General features: G+C 52.5%; 6 protein-coding genes across 6 annotated transcripts; 3 read left to right on the top strand and 3 right to left on the bottom strand.

Annotated features, from left to right (window-relative positions):
- pma1 (plasma-membrane proton-efflux P-type ATPase) lies at positions 1-4530 on the top strand. The gene is made up of 3 exons (XM_749754.2): positions 1-831; positions 908-1131; positions 1198-4530. Exons 1-3 carry the CDS (start codon positions 441-443, stop codon positions 3547-3549), a joined length of 2967 nt encoding a protein of 988 aa, XP_754847.1. The 5' UTR covers positions 1-440; the 3' UTR covers positions 3550-4530.
- A 4-nt stretch (positions 4531-4534) lies between these two features.
- On the top strand, positions 4535-6812 carry AFUA_3G07650 (putative pectin methylesterase; the record flags this gene model as incomplete). The annotated part of the gene is made up of 2 exons (XM_749753.2): positions 4535-6187; positions 6249-6812. Exons 1-2 carry the CDS (start codon positions 5573-5575, stop codon positions 6810-6812), a joined length of 1179 nt encoding a protein of 392 aa, XP_754846.1. The 5' UTR covers positions 4535-5572.
- An 80-nt stretch (positions 6813-6892) lies between these two features.
- Positions 6893-7495, bottom strand: AFUA_3G07660 (uncharacterized protein; the record flags this gene model as incomplete). Its single annotated transcript, XM_749752.1, has 1 exon — positions 6893-7495. The coding sequence occupies one exon, from the start codon at positions 7493-7495 to the stop codon at positions 6893-6895; it is 603 nt and encodes a 200-aa protein (XP_754845.1).
- A 517-nt stretch (positions 7496-8012) lies between these two features.
- AFUA_3G07670 (transcription elongation factor DST1) lies at positions 8013-9578 on the bottom strand. The gene is made up of 2 exons (XM_749751.2): positions 9407-9578; positions 8013-9056 (listed from the first exon to the last, which is right to left on the bottom strand). The coding sequence occupies exon 2, from the start codon at positions 8963-8965 to the stop codon at positions 8051-8053; it is 915 nt and encodes a 304-aa protein (XP_754844.1). The 5' UTR covers positions 8966-9056; positions 9407-9578; the 3' UTR covers positions 8013-8050.
- Positions 9579-10169: 591 nt separating this feature from the next.
- On the bottom strand, positions 10170-11438 carry AFUA_3G07680 (GTPase-activating protein RNA1; the record flags this gene model as incomplete). Its single annotated transcript, XM_749750.1, has 1 exon — positions 10170-11438. The coding sequence occupies one exon, from the start codon at positions 11436-11438 to the stop codon at positions 10170-10172; it is 1269 nt and encodes a 422-aa protein (XP_754843.1).
- Positions 11439-11904: 466 nt separating this feature from the next.
- Positions 11905-12316, top strand: AFUA_3G07690 (copper metallochaperone COX17; the record flags this gene model as incomplete). The annotated part of the gene is made up of 3 exons (XM_749749.1): positions 11905-11932; positions 12052-12113; positions 12176-12316. The coding sequence occupies 3 exons, from the start codon at positions 11905-11907 to the stop codon at positions 12314-12316; spliced, it is 231 nt and encodes a 76-aa protein (XP_754842.1).
- Between the last annotated feature and the right edge of the window lie 82 nt (positions 12317-12398).

The following is a 12398-nucleotide window of genomic DNA, read 5'->3' on the forward strand; positions in this document are numbered from 1 at the left end:
AAAAAAAAAAAAAAAAAAAAAAAGAAAACCGATCCGAGGAGGCAAAGAGTCATATTCACTCTAAACCTTCGAGAGGGTGTGGGCTATAGAGGCTAAACCTTATCCGGTCACACTACTCCATCGACAACAAGGATTTATTTTTCCTTTTTTAATTAACTAAAAAAAAAAGAAAAAAGAAAAAAGAAAAGGGAAAAAAGTGGGTTTACGCACAGGGAAGGTCGCCCGTTAGAGCTCGGGAGACGTGTTTGTGCTGCTTCCATGCAAATCCCCCCCAAATATTAAAGGATACATTCTCCCATCCCCCCTCGCCTTCATTCCCCTCCTCTTCCCTTCTTCTTTTCTTCTGTATAGGAATATTCCGACTCTTGCCATTCCTGCCATTTCTTGTTTGCATCTGCTCATATCGTTGGGTTCCAAAGGCTTTGTGAGCCGAAGCAACAATGGCGGAGCGGAGGATCTCCTATGCTCCCGACGTGGAGAATGGTGACCATTCTCGTCACGCTGAAAATGAAGGCAATCTCGATGAGTACACTGCTTTGAACCGTTACATCTCGACTGCTCGCGATGGCCGTCGCGGCTCGACCTCCAGTGCTGGTGCTAGAAGCCTCCAGCAGAAGAAGAAGCCCTGGTACGCCTTCTGGAGGAAGGACGCTGAGACTGGCGGCGCCTTCGTCTGCCCTGACGAATGGCTCGAAACCGACCTCCGCACTGGTCTCGCCTCCAGCCAAATTGAGACGCGTCGTAAGAAGGGTGGCTGGAACGAACTCACCACCGAGAAGACCAACTTCTTCGTTCAGTTCATTGGTTATTTCCGTGGTCCTATTCTCTATGGTATGTTACCAATTTGTCCAGGGTGGAGGAGGACTGCCCTTTCCGAGAGACAATGCTGATGATCGTCATTGTCCAGTTATGGAATTGGCTGTTTTTTTGGCTGCTGGTCTTCGTGACTGGATTGATCTGGGTGTCATTTGTGGTATTCTTCTGCTCAACGCTGTCGTCGGTTGGTACCAGGAGAAGCAGGCTGCCGACGTCGTCGCCAGTCTTAAGGGTGATATTGCTATGAAGGCTGTTGTTATCCGTGATGGTCAGGAGCAGGAAATCCTTGCTCGTGAGCTGGTCACTGGTGATATTGTGAGTTGACTGACCTCCATACCCTCCAGCGCCTTTGACCTGGACTAATTCCCCCTTCCATTACAGATCGTTGTTGAGGAAGGTACCGTCATTCCCGCCGATATTCGCCTGATCTGCGACTACGACAAGCCCGAGATGTTCGAAACCTACAAGGAGTACCTCGCCACTGCCAACGATGACACCCTCAAGGAGAAGGACGATGACGACGAAGACGGTGGCATCGAGGCCCGTGTTGGTGTCTCCCTCATTGCTGTTGATCAGTCCGCCATCACTGGTGAATCTCTCGCTGTCGACAAGTACATGGCCGACACTTGCTACTACACCACTGGTTGCAAGCGTGGTAAGGCCTACGCCATCGTTACCGCCACCGCTAAGCAGTCCTTCGTCGGCAAGACCGCTGCTCTCGTACAGGGTGCCAAGGACCAGGGTCACTTCAAGGCTGTCATGGACAACATCGGTACTACTCTGCTCGTTCTCGTCATGTTCTGGATTCTCGCCGCTTGGATTGGTGGTTTCTACCGTCACCTCAAGATCGCTACTCCTGAGCACGAGGACAACAACCTGCTCCACTATACCCTCATTCTCCTGATCATCGGTGTTCCCGTCGGTTTGCCCGTCGTCACTACCACCACCCTCGCTGTCGGTGCCGCTTACCTTGCCGAGCAGAAGGCTATCGTCCAGAAGCTCACTGCCATTGAGTCTCTTGCTGGTGTCGACATCCTCTGCTCTGACAAGACTGGTACTCTCACTGCTAACCAGCTCTCCATTCGTGAGCCCTACGTCAACGAGGGTGTTGATGTCAACTGGATGATGGCCGTTGCTGCTATTGCCTCCAACCACAACGTCAAGAACCTCGACCCTATCGACAAGGTTACCATCCTCACCCTCCGTCGCTACCCCAAGGCCCGTGAGATTCTCTCCCGCAACTGGGTCACTGAGAAGTACACTCCCTTCGACCCCGTCTCTAAGCGTATCACCACTGTCTGCACTTGCGACGGTGTCCGCTACGTCTGTGCTAAGGGTGCCCCCAAGGCTATCTTGAATATGTCTCAGTGCTCTGAGGAGGAGGCTGCCAAGTTCCGTGAGAAGGCCGCTGAGTTCGCTCGCCGTGGTTTCCGTTCTCTTGGTGTTGCCGTCCAGAAGGAGGGCGAGCCCTGGCAACTGCTCGGCATGTACCCCATGTTCGACCCCCCTCGTGAGGATACTGCCCACACCATCGCTGAGGCTCAGCACCTCGGTCTGTCCGTCAAGATGTTGACTGGTGATGCCCTTGCCATCGCCAAGGAAACCTGCAAGATGCTTGCCCTGAGCACCAAGGTTTACGACTCCGAGCGTCTGATCCACGGTGGTCTTGCCGGCTCTGCCCAGCACGACCTCGTTGAGAAGGCTGATGGTTTCGCTGAGGTCTTCCCCGAGCACAAGTATCAGGTCGTCGAGATGTTGCAGCAGCGTGGCCACTTGACTGCCATGACTGGTGACGGTGTCAACGACGCTCCCTCTCTGAAGAAGGCTGACTGTGGTATTGCCGTCGAGGGTTCCACTGAGGCTGCCCAGGCCGCTGCTGATATCGTCTTCCTTGCCCCTGGTCTCAGCACCATCGTCGATGCCATCAAGCTTGCCCGTCAGATCTTCCAGCGTATGAAGGCCTACATTCAGTACCGTATTGCCCTCTGTCTCCACCTTGAGATCTACCTTGTCACCTCGATGATCATCATTGATGAGACCCTCAGGTCCGACCTGGTTGTCTTCATCGCCCTGTTCGCTGATCTGGCCACCATCGCTGTTGCCTACGACAATGCCCACTACGAAATGCGCCCTGTCGAGTGGCAATTGCCTAAGATTTGGGTCATCTCCATCGTGCTCGGTGTCTTGCTTGCTGGTGCTACCTGGATTATGCGTGCTTCCCTCTTCCTGAACGACGGTGGTCTCATCCAGAACTTCGGTTCTCCTCAGGAGATGATCTTCCTTGAAGTCGCTCTTACCGAGAACTGGCTCATCTTCGTCACCCGTGGTGGTAAGACCTGGCCTTCATGGCAGCTGGTTGGCGCCATCTTCGTTGTCGATGTGCTTGCCACCCTCTTCTGTGTCTTCGGCTGGCTTTCCGGTGACTACCGCCAGACCAGCCCTCCCAGCCACGCCGAGTTCTCCGTCAACGGCGATGTCGACATCGTCACCGTTGTTGTCATCTGGGGTTACTCCATTGGTGTCACTATCATCATCGCCGTTGTCTATTACATCCTCACCATCATTCCCGCTCTTGACAACCTCGGCCGCAAGACCCGCTCCAAGGCTGACACCAAGATCGAGAACATGATTGCCCACCTCTCCAAGTTGGCTATCGAGCATGAGACCGATAACAACGGCAAGTCCTACTACACTCTCGGTGCTCGTGCCGAGGTGGAGGAGGATGATGAGTAAACGCTTGATTACTCTACTAATATCTCATCTGGATATCACTTGAGCATACATGCATAGGGCTGGGCTTCGGCTGGTTACCTTTTTTAACAGTATTATAGACTTTTTTTTTTCTCTCATTTGTCTCTACATAGAGTCAGTTCTTTTCTTTACATGTATGTATGTCATTAATAGTGGTAAATTTAGTGAATCAAGCGATTTCAAGAAGTTATTTGTGCTTCCTCATTACTCTCAAATTGCTCTTTCGAAGTTTCCTCTCAAGGCATGAGTTGTACGTGAAAGGGCACTATTATTCAGCTTGCGAAAGCTCCAATTGAGCTTCAGAGCTACCCCTTTTTTTCTTTCTGTTTAGACTAACCGTTGTAGCTGCTATGCTCCACTTCTCTTGCATAAGTCTCTCCACTTAATTCAGGAACAAGAGCACAAGTGCAGCAACTAGCCTGTCACTGCGCGGTTTGCATCCCACTTTGGTACTCGGAGTTCGCCCGAAGGAGCTTCTGCCGAGGTTGCTCCAGCCTCTTAACGCCTTGATCTGTAGAATGAATAGATTAAGACGCAGGAGCTATCATCGTTCTTGGCAGTAGTGCGCTGTAGCTCATAGTGCTAGTCCGCTAGAGGGGTAGCTGTGTAAGGAGTAGGTGCTAGCTCTCGCCTCAAGCATTAGCTCGTCCAGCGACCTGCCCATTTTGGTGTCTCCTTCAGTTGTGTGAAATGAGACGCATGACGCACGTCGTAATACGCATTACAGAGTATGGACTCTTGATCCCATCTGCTCGGTTGCTTCGTTCGGGCTTTATCCACTAGGCTCTGGTGCTTCATAATGTCTAATTATCGCGGCTGGCGGTCTAACCATATGATGGACGCTGAGTAGTCCGGGCTAATCTACACAAGATGAAATAATATGACTGTAGGAGTCGCGATTAGCGGAGCATGGATGAGCCAAGTGCTGATAGCTTGATTGACGTGGCTGTAGTTATGGTGCCGTTCGAGCCGGCTTTGCTCAGTTCACCGCATATCGTCGAAGCATATTAGACAAAACTAAGGTAGAAAGTATGCAGTGGTGCCTCAGGCAGCCAGGCACAGGACAAGTATCCTCCTGTCATTATTCTGATGACCAGCACCACCACCATAACCATAACCATCATACTGAATCTTCATTTGCCGCTAATAATGCTCCTGTCTCTTTTCACGGCGGATGAAACATCATTTATGGCGATGTATCACCGACTCTCGTTCGTGATCATGATTTCGTGATCATGATAGCATTGGGCCCGTCCTATCAGGCATGGGCGCGGTGACTTGTTTACTGTGCTTGCCTCAAGCAAGCTAGGTGATCCTCAGCAACAATGGATCAGCTTCATATCGACACTACGAGTAACATGTGCGTGGCAGGAAAGACCCCAGATGGACTAGAGTCATCCTATTTCTCCGCCTGTGTCTCCGTTGATGCGTAACTGAAGTCGTACATTGCAGGCTGTCAACCTCAACCGGACCATCATCAAATCGGAGCCAGTTTGAGGAAGATAGCTTCAGATGCTTGCTTAGAGGGCTTGCCTTGACATTGATAACGAGACACAGGCCGCTGTTTCGCCTCCCCGAGGATTTCAAACGTGACAGGTGGAATCCAATTCTCCGTCACCGCTGCAATTGATTTCCGTGTTCTTTTCTGGGGAAATTGACCGGCGCAGCGGGGAAGCTTCCCTCTTGCCAGTAGACAATCCAAACGCAATTGGCCGGTTGGTGGTTTGGCATGTAGCAAGAGTCTTCGCCATGCTTGTTTCCCCGGTCGATATTCGTCAGTGTCTGCGTTTCAAGCACTGCCAGCCGCGGGGATACTCTCCCGGCTTGTTCTACCCCGGTTTTTGCTCCCCGCAATTTCTCCAAATTTCTCCAGAAGCACAATAAATGCCGTTGGACATCGACCGGAGAAGGAGTATATAAAAGATGGCGACCTGGGCGACCTTGATGCTCAACTGCGGACACTCAGTGTCGGGCTTCGTGGCAAAATCTGCACAGCCAAAGCAAAATGAAGTCCTATCTCTTGTTTGTCGCCGTGCTTCTGCAGGCAGTGCTTGTACGGACGGCGGCATTGCATCCCTCGTCTCGTCGCACTTGCCAGACCTCGTTGAGGAATTGTCCTGAGGGAACTGTCATCGTTTCCAAGTCTCACCCCAAAGCGCACTTCTCCACCGTCCAGGCTGCTATCGAATCTCTGCCGAATGACAACAGCAAGCAGACCATTTTGATACTGGCAGGCAACTACACGGAACAGCTGAATGTTACCCGCTCCGGCCCTATAACCCTGCTTGGTCAGACGGACAGCGTCACCGATGCCTCGAAGAACAAGGTCACCATCACATGGGCCCAAGCGAACCACGACAACACTGGACAGAGCGTAGACAATGTCTTTTCCAGCGTGCTGGTCGTTGCACCTACACTCGAGGCCAGCTACACCGGCTCAGGCCCAACGGGGTATCCTGTGCCGGAGGATACTCCGTTCGGTAACACCGATTTCAGGGTCTACAACATCGATTTTCGCAACACATGGGCTGATTACTCCGACGGACCGGCGCATGCTCTCAGCTTCAGTCGCGCCAACGGCGGCTTCTACTACTGCGGATTCTACTCTTACCAGGATACTGTACGTCTCTTTGCTCATGCTTCTAGTCGGTTGCAGGGATGGACAAACTGACCATGCACAGGTGTACGTTGGCAAGCTAGGAAACGCCTACTTCTACAAGAACATCGTCGCCGGCCAGACCGACTTCCTGTACGGCTTCGGGACCGCCTGGATCCAATCGTCGGACATTCTCCTGCGCAACTGCGGCGGCGGTATCACCGCGTGGAAGGGCACCAACACCACCTTTGAGAACCAGTACGGCGTGTACATAGTGGATTCGACTGTGAGAGCCGCAAACGCCTCTATTGCCCCGGTGATTGCTGGCAAATGTGCTCTGGGCCGGCCATGGAACAGTCTACACCGGTCCATCTTCGCCAATACCTACGAGGATGGCAGTATCGAGCCCAGCGGCTACATTGATTGGGTCGTCTCCGGCGTAAGCCGATTCACCAACCAGACAGTCATGGCCGAATACAAGGCGTTTGGACCCGGTTTCAACGCGACCGGCCGTGCAGAAGGGGGAGTCACCATCGTTATGGACAAGAAGCAGTACAAGCGCTACGACTCACCAGCGAAGGTATTCCAGTCGCCGGACGGCAAGACGGGCAACATCGGCTGGATCGATTTCCACGCGGATCGCGTCTAGTTTTACACTCACGGCCTGCCGTAACTTAGAGATATCTAGCCATATACTTGAATCTATATCACATGAAGCAATGTACTCATCTATGCCGTCCCACTTCCCCCAGAATATACCCTCTGTCCCTCCCCAATAAGATTCCCATGCCCACTCCTTGTCCTCTCCATCGACTTCTTCGTCTCCCTTTCCGCAAACTCCCGCTGCACCTCGCCCAACTGGTGCGTCCGCGCCAGGTACGCCGCCCCAGTGTCAGCCCACACACGGTACTCCTGCACCTTCAACCCGCCGCCTCCCTTCCCCTGATCCTCTGCCAGCCCAATCCGATAACAGAACGTCTCATTCCACCCTTCCCCCGTCTCCTTCCACGTGAACCGCGCCCGCCCCCGCAGCGAAACAGCCATGGAAACTGTATCAACGATCCACTCGTCCTCCCCGTCGAAGCTCATCTTCTCGAAGCTGAGCAGGTCCGCGATGAGCTCGAAGTACCGGCCTACCCCGTCTGTGCCGGTGAATGTGCGGCCCAGGAATGGGGCTAGGACGGGCAGCCCGTGCTCGTGGACCATGGGGAGGGGGTCCGCGGTGAAATGGCTGAGGAGGACGGGGACAGGGGCTGCGGAAGCAAAGGCGTCGCAGAGGGCTAGAGTGGGTTGAACTAGTGCGCTGCGGGTGTATGTCTTTGCGGTGGTCATTATAACGCTTAATTTTTTTTATAATTTCGGCAGGTTTGATGGAATGGATGGGATGTATGCGATGTGTTGTTGTTTGTACTGGGGATGCCGTGCAGTGGAGCGGCGTTATGTTGACTTACATAACCATGACGTCTATATTTACTTGAGCAGTGCGTGCGATGCGACGAGAATTATGACGAAAGCAGCTGTTCTGTATAGTCCATGAGTAGCATATTGTATGTCATTGGCTTAAGCCTATCATACCTGTGTACCGTCTTGTCTGCTGCGCGGGTGCACTAGAGATGTCCTCGGTCTACTTAATCAGCTAGCATAAAGAGAACCCGAGTTGAAGAGGAAACAGAAGACAAATTCAAAATGAAAGTCATCATGGGCTAGCCCTCCCACGCCCACGACGAAACAAAACAACCCGTCTTTTACCACTCAAACTCCGTGCCTATCGGCAATACAACCAGAAGGGCCTCCGTACGAGGCCAACAAACGAGAAAGAAAACACACACACACACACACACACACACACACACACACACAAAAAAAAAAAAAAAGGGGGGGGGGGAATCACTGCCTCCACGATTTACCACAGTTCATACACGTACAGAACAGCGTCATCGGTTCATCTGCGCTGCGTGTTTGCGCCTCGGTGTAGGTGACCTTGCGTTGTCCGCATTTGCCGCACTGCAGACTGGTACTGATACTGCGCTCGGCCTGCGCGACCATGGCCTTATCCATGTTCTCCTTCTGGATTCTGCGCTCCTGTTCGCGCTGTTCATCCGATTTGAGCTCATCGTGCGACATCTTCACAAACTGCTCAGGCGTCACTTCATTCGACAACACGCGCACCCGTAGTGTAGGGTTGGACTTGTTCTTGAGGTTCTGATACAAGCTGCGAATCTTGGTGCGGTACTGTTCCTTGGTCTCCGGGCCCAAAGCGTTGAACGCCGCCGCCTCCACCGCGCTGGCCTTGGACAGCACCGCTCGAGGCGACTCGGTCGAGTTGAGGCACAATCCATCGTACATCAGCCCAATGCAACTATCCCGGATCTTGTTCGAAGTCTGATTGATATCCACACCGTCCGCCTTCCACGTCCGCTTGTCTGGGGGAACGGAGAGTTTGGACAACTTGTCTGATGGGGTTGTCCCGGCAGGCGATGCGGTGCCGTTCTGTGCTGGGCGCGGAGAGCCGCTTGAACGCTGACTGACGGACGGTGACCCGCTGGCCTTGTGTTTGTTAACCTCGTTCCGCCATTTCGAGACAATCTCGCTGGATAGACGCGCGACTTCGGGTGACTTGTGTTGCTTGAACTTGTTGACGATGATTCCGACGCGCGTCGACCGCAGCAGATCCTCCGTTGCCTTCACTCCCGATTGCAGCTCCTTGAGCAGTGATACGATGTTGGCTGCGGGCTCGTTCTGGGTGGCGGCTTTCGTCAGGGCCTTCGCCTTGAGCTCGATTTCCTTCGCATCCATCGCCATTTTGACCGATTTCGATCGTAGGTTGGATGAAAATAGGGAGAGGACGTGTCGCGAGAACTGTACCTGACTCAAGTCTTAGCAAACCAGAAGACTAAATAAGCCGCTTGTAGATTAGCGCATGTTTTATTTTGTTAAAAAGAAAAAAGCCAACGAGGCACAAAGTTCAGATGCAATGGCAAGGTCCTTAGAAAATGTCACAAGTAGCCATAACCTGATGCGACAAAATTCCTCTGCAACAAGCGTTTGCCATCACTGTCGCGGCACATCCACATCCGGCAGCATGTGCATTAAAGACAGTTGGAGCTGCAAATGCTCTCATCACTTGAGCGAGTGGCATGCATGTAATGCCTCAGATGAAAGCGCTCAGCTCATTCCAGGAAAGAAGTGCAAAAGACCCGACGAAAAACCAGTGAAGCAAAGGGAACTGCTGCTTCAACTCACTTCCACGGCGTTGAGGTCTTGTGACCCGATAAGTACGACTTCCGGGCGAATTCCCTGGACAAGAGACAAAGAGAAGTCTGCGACGGTGCAGGCAAAGGCAAGCAACGGAGAGACCGGCGAAGGGAGATGAAAATGGCGGAGAACTTGGGAGATGATGGACAAGTAAATGAAGATGAAGCTATCAATGAACCTCCGCGCCAAGACCGACGTTGCTCTTTTCGGAAGCTCCCACGTGCCAAGTCTCAAATGTATGGGATTGTGCCCTTCAGCTTCCATGACAGCTAGAACGAGTACCAAAGGCCTCAAAAAGTAACTACGATTCAGCATGCAGGGCCGTTGTCATCAATTCATTCACTTTTCAACATTATATACATGAGGAGGGGTAGTAACATGCTGCATGGGACAATCAAATGGGGATGATGGCATAATCTATCCGCGTATCTGTGCAGTAGAAGACGCAACTGGAACGCTATGGTGAGATCAGCGTATAAATGCAACCTGATGTGGCCACTCGTAGTGGTACTTCGAAGCAGGGAAACTCGACGTGAGGCAGTATTCGACCCTATTTCGGGTCACTGTGGGTGCGAATGGCCGTTCACCCATCATTGTTGGCGTCATATTGCCACATGTCTTCCTAGACATGCTGATGAGTATGGTCATACATCAATGACCGCTGCGAGATAAGCCTGGTCGCCGCTGAGTCGGGATACAAGATAGGGAACTGGGTCTGCGTAAACAGGTAATGGAGATGACCCCACAATGTCTATAGAGCAGTCTTGCCCAGGGCCTCTGCAAGAGCATCGACATCCTTGTCCTGTCTTTGAGCGACCTTCTCGTCTTCCGCCTTCACATTGTCCTTGAGGAACTTGTCGGCCTTGCGCTCCTCTTCCTCCTGCTCCTCCTCCTCCTCCTCTTCTTCGGCCTCTTCTTCCTCTTCACTCTCCTCCTCCAGCTCATCTAGCTCATCCACACCCCACATGTCGTCTGGATCATCATCGGTGCCGTGCTCCTCCTTGCGCGCCTCCAAGACCTCCTGCAACTCTGTCACATTCGGGTCCTCTTCGAGGAATTTGTTGCCGTTCAACTCGATGCGGCGAAGGGAAGGAAGGGCGGTTTTCGTAGCGTGCAAGAACAGCTTCACACCCTCAGCCGTAATCTCGTTGTACTGCAGACGCAGAGTCTGGATGTTTTGATTTTTACCCTCTGCCAGGGCCTGAGCAACCTTGACACCGCCGCGTGCAGATAGGAGGCAGTCGCCGACACCGAGTTCACGCAGAGAGGGCCAGCCAGCCACAACACCGGCGAGAGCAGTCGATCCCATGATTGTGAACGTATTGTCCTGCAAGTCCAAAACCTCCAGGGCGCTCGCGTGACGAAGGCCCTCTTTCAAGAGCAACGAGATACCCTCCTGACGAATACCGTTCTGTGTCATCTTGACGGAGCGGATGCCTGCGGCGTGTACCTTGTAGGCACGTGCCCACGCTTCCATACTGCCATTCTCCAACCGGTTCCGTCCGCAAACGATGCTATCCAAAAGAGGAATCTCCTCACCGGCCTTGCGGGCCTCCTCCTTGCGCTCCGCAAGCTTTGTGAGCGCATCGGCAATAAGTGTACCAGCAGCAGGACCCAACCCGTTGTTATTCAGGATAAGATGGCGGAGGGGCACGTGGCGGGAGAGGAAGTCGACGAGGGGCGCTTGGGTGTTCAGGCCGAACGCGTTGTCGGAAAGGTTGACGGTGTGGAGAGTTTTGATCTCAAGCAGCGCATTGAGAAGGGCAGTCAGAGCCTGGGGGATCTCGGAAAGCAGGCGGGATGTGAAGATATCAGCGAGGTCGGCGACTTCGAGGCTCTTCTGTGAAGCAAGAACGGAGGCCAGACGTTCCGAGGCTGGTACACCGAGAGTGTTACCACCCAGACGAATCTCGGTAAAATCAGTGCTTTCAATCAGCGGCTTGATATGGGCCTCAATATCTTCAGCAGTGTCCAATTTGAGGCCTTTACCCTCAAGTGAGAAGACCTTTGGAGGGGCCATGGTGGGGTAGTTTCAGGGGCAAACAAAAAACTGAAGAGATTGACCAACAATCCAAAGAAATATGAAAATTGTGGAGAGTAAGTCTGAAAGCACAGTTGATCAGACTAAATATTTCAATAGTCAGAGAGATTGCAGGTGGTGATACTATTCACAGTACAAATGTGGAGGGGAAAGAGAAAATCCTCCGGTATCATTATAATTATTATTATTATTTTGCCTCCTCAAAAAAATGCAAACAAAAAACCCAGTACCAAAAAAACTGGCTGATCGGCGGGACTCCGGCAATCCACAAAGGCCAAATGCGCCGTTTCCGCTCCAGTGTAGTCAATTAATCAGCACTCCAGCGCCAGTCATCGCCTTGTCATCATCTGGCTGCTTCATATCCGTACATATATCCTCAGCATCTTTCGCACAATCTTCTATTTTGCCCTCTCATTCCTTTCCACCCAGAAAACATAAATCCGCCATGTCGTGGCTCTTCGGCTCTTCCAAAGGTGTGTTCTCCAGATTCTTCTCCGCATCTCTCCGGCAGAACTATACCCACGGGCACCTATTCCAATTTCACTCCATTTCCCTTTTGAATCTCAGATCAAATGCTAATATCATTCCCCAGGCGCTGCCGAACAGACTCCCGGTCCCGCACCCGCCCAGCAAGAACCCACCGAGAAACCCAAGGTACGTGGTTGAGCGCATTGCGCCAGCTTTCGGAAGAACCGACCTGACCATTCCATCTCCAGCCCTGCTGCGTCTGTAAGACCGAGAAGTCCGCCCGGGATGACTGCATGTTGTTCTCGAAAACCGATGACCCCTCTCAAGAGTGCAAGCCCCTGATCGAGCAGTACAAGGCCTGCATGGCTGGATACGGATTCAAGGTTTAAGCTGGTGGAGTCGATTGAACCGTGTTGTCCAGTGATCTTGTTGGACAATATACGGTGTGTATCGAGTACGCTGGGTTTTACT

This window comes from Aspergillus fumigatus, chromosome 3, assembly GCF_000002655.1.
Source record: "Aspergillus fumigatus Af293 chromosome 3, whole genome shotgun sequence".
Classification (NCBI taxonomy): Eukaryota; Fungi; Ascomycota; class Eurotiomycetes; order Eurotiales; family Aspergillaceae; genus Aspergillus; species Aspergillus fumigatus.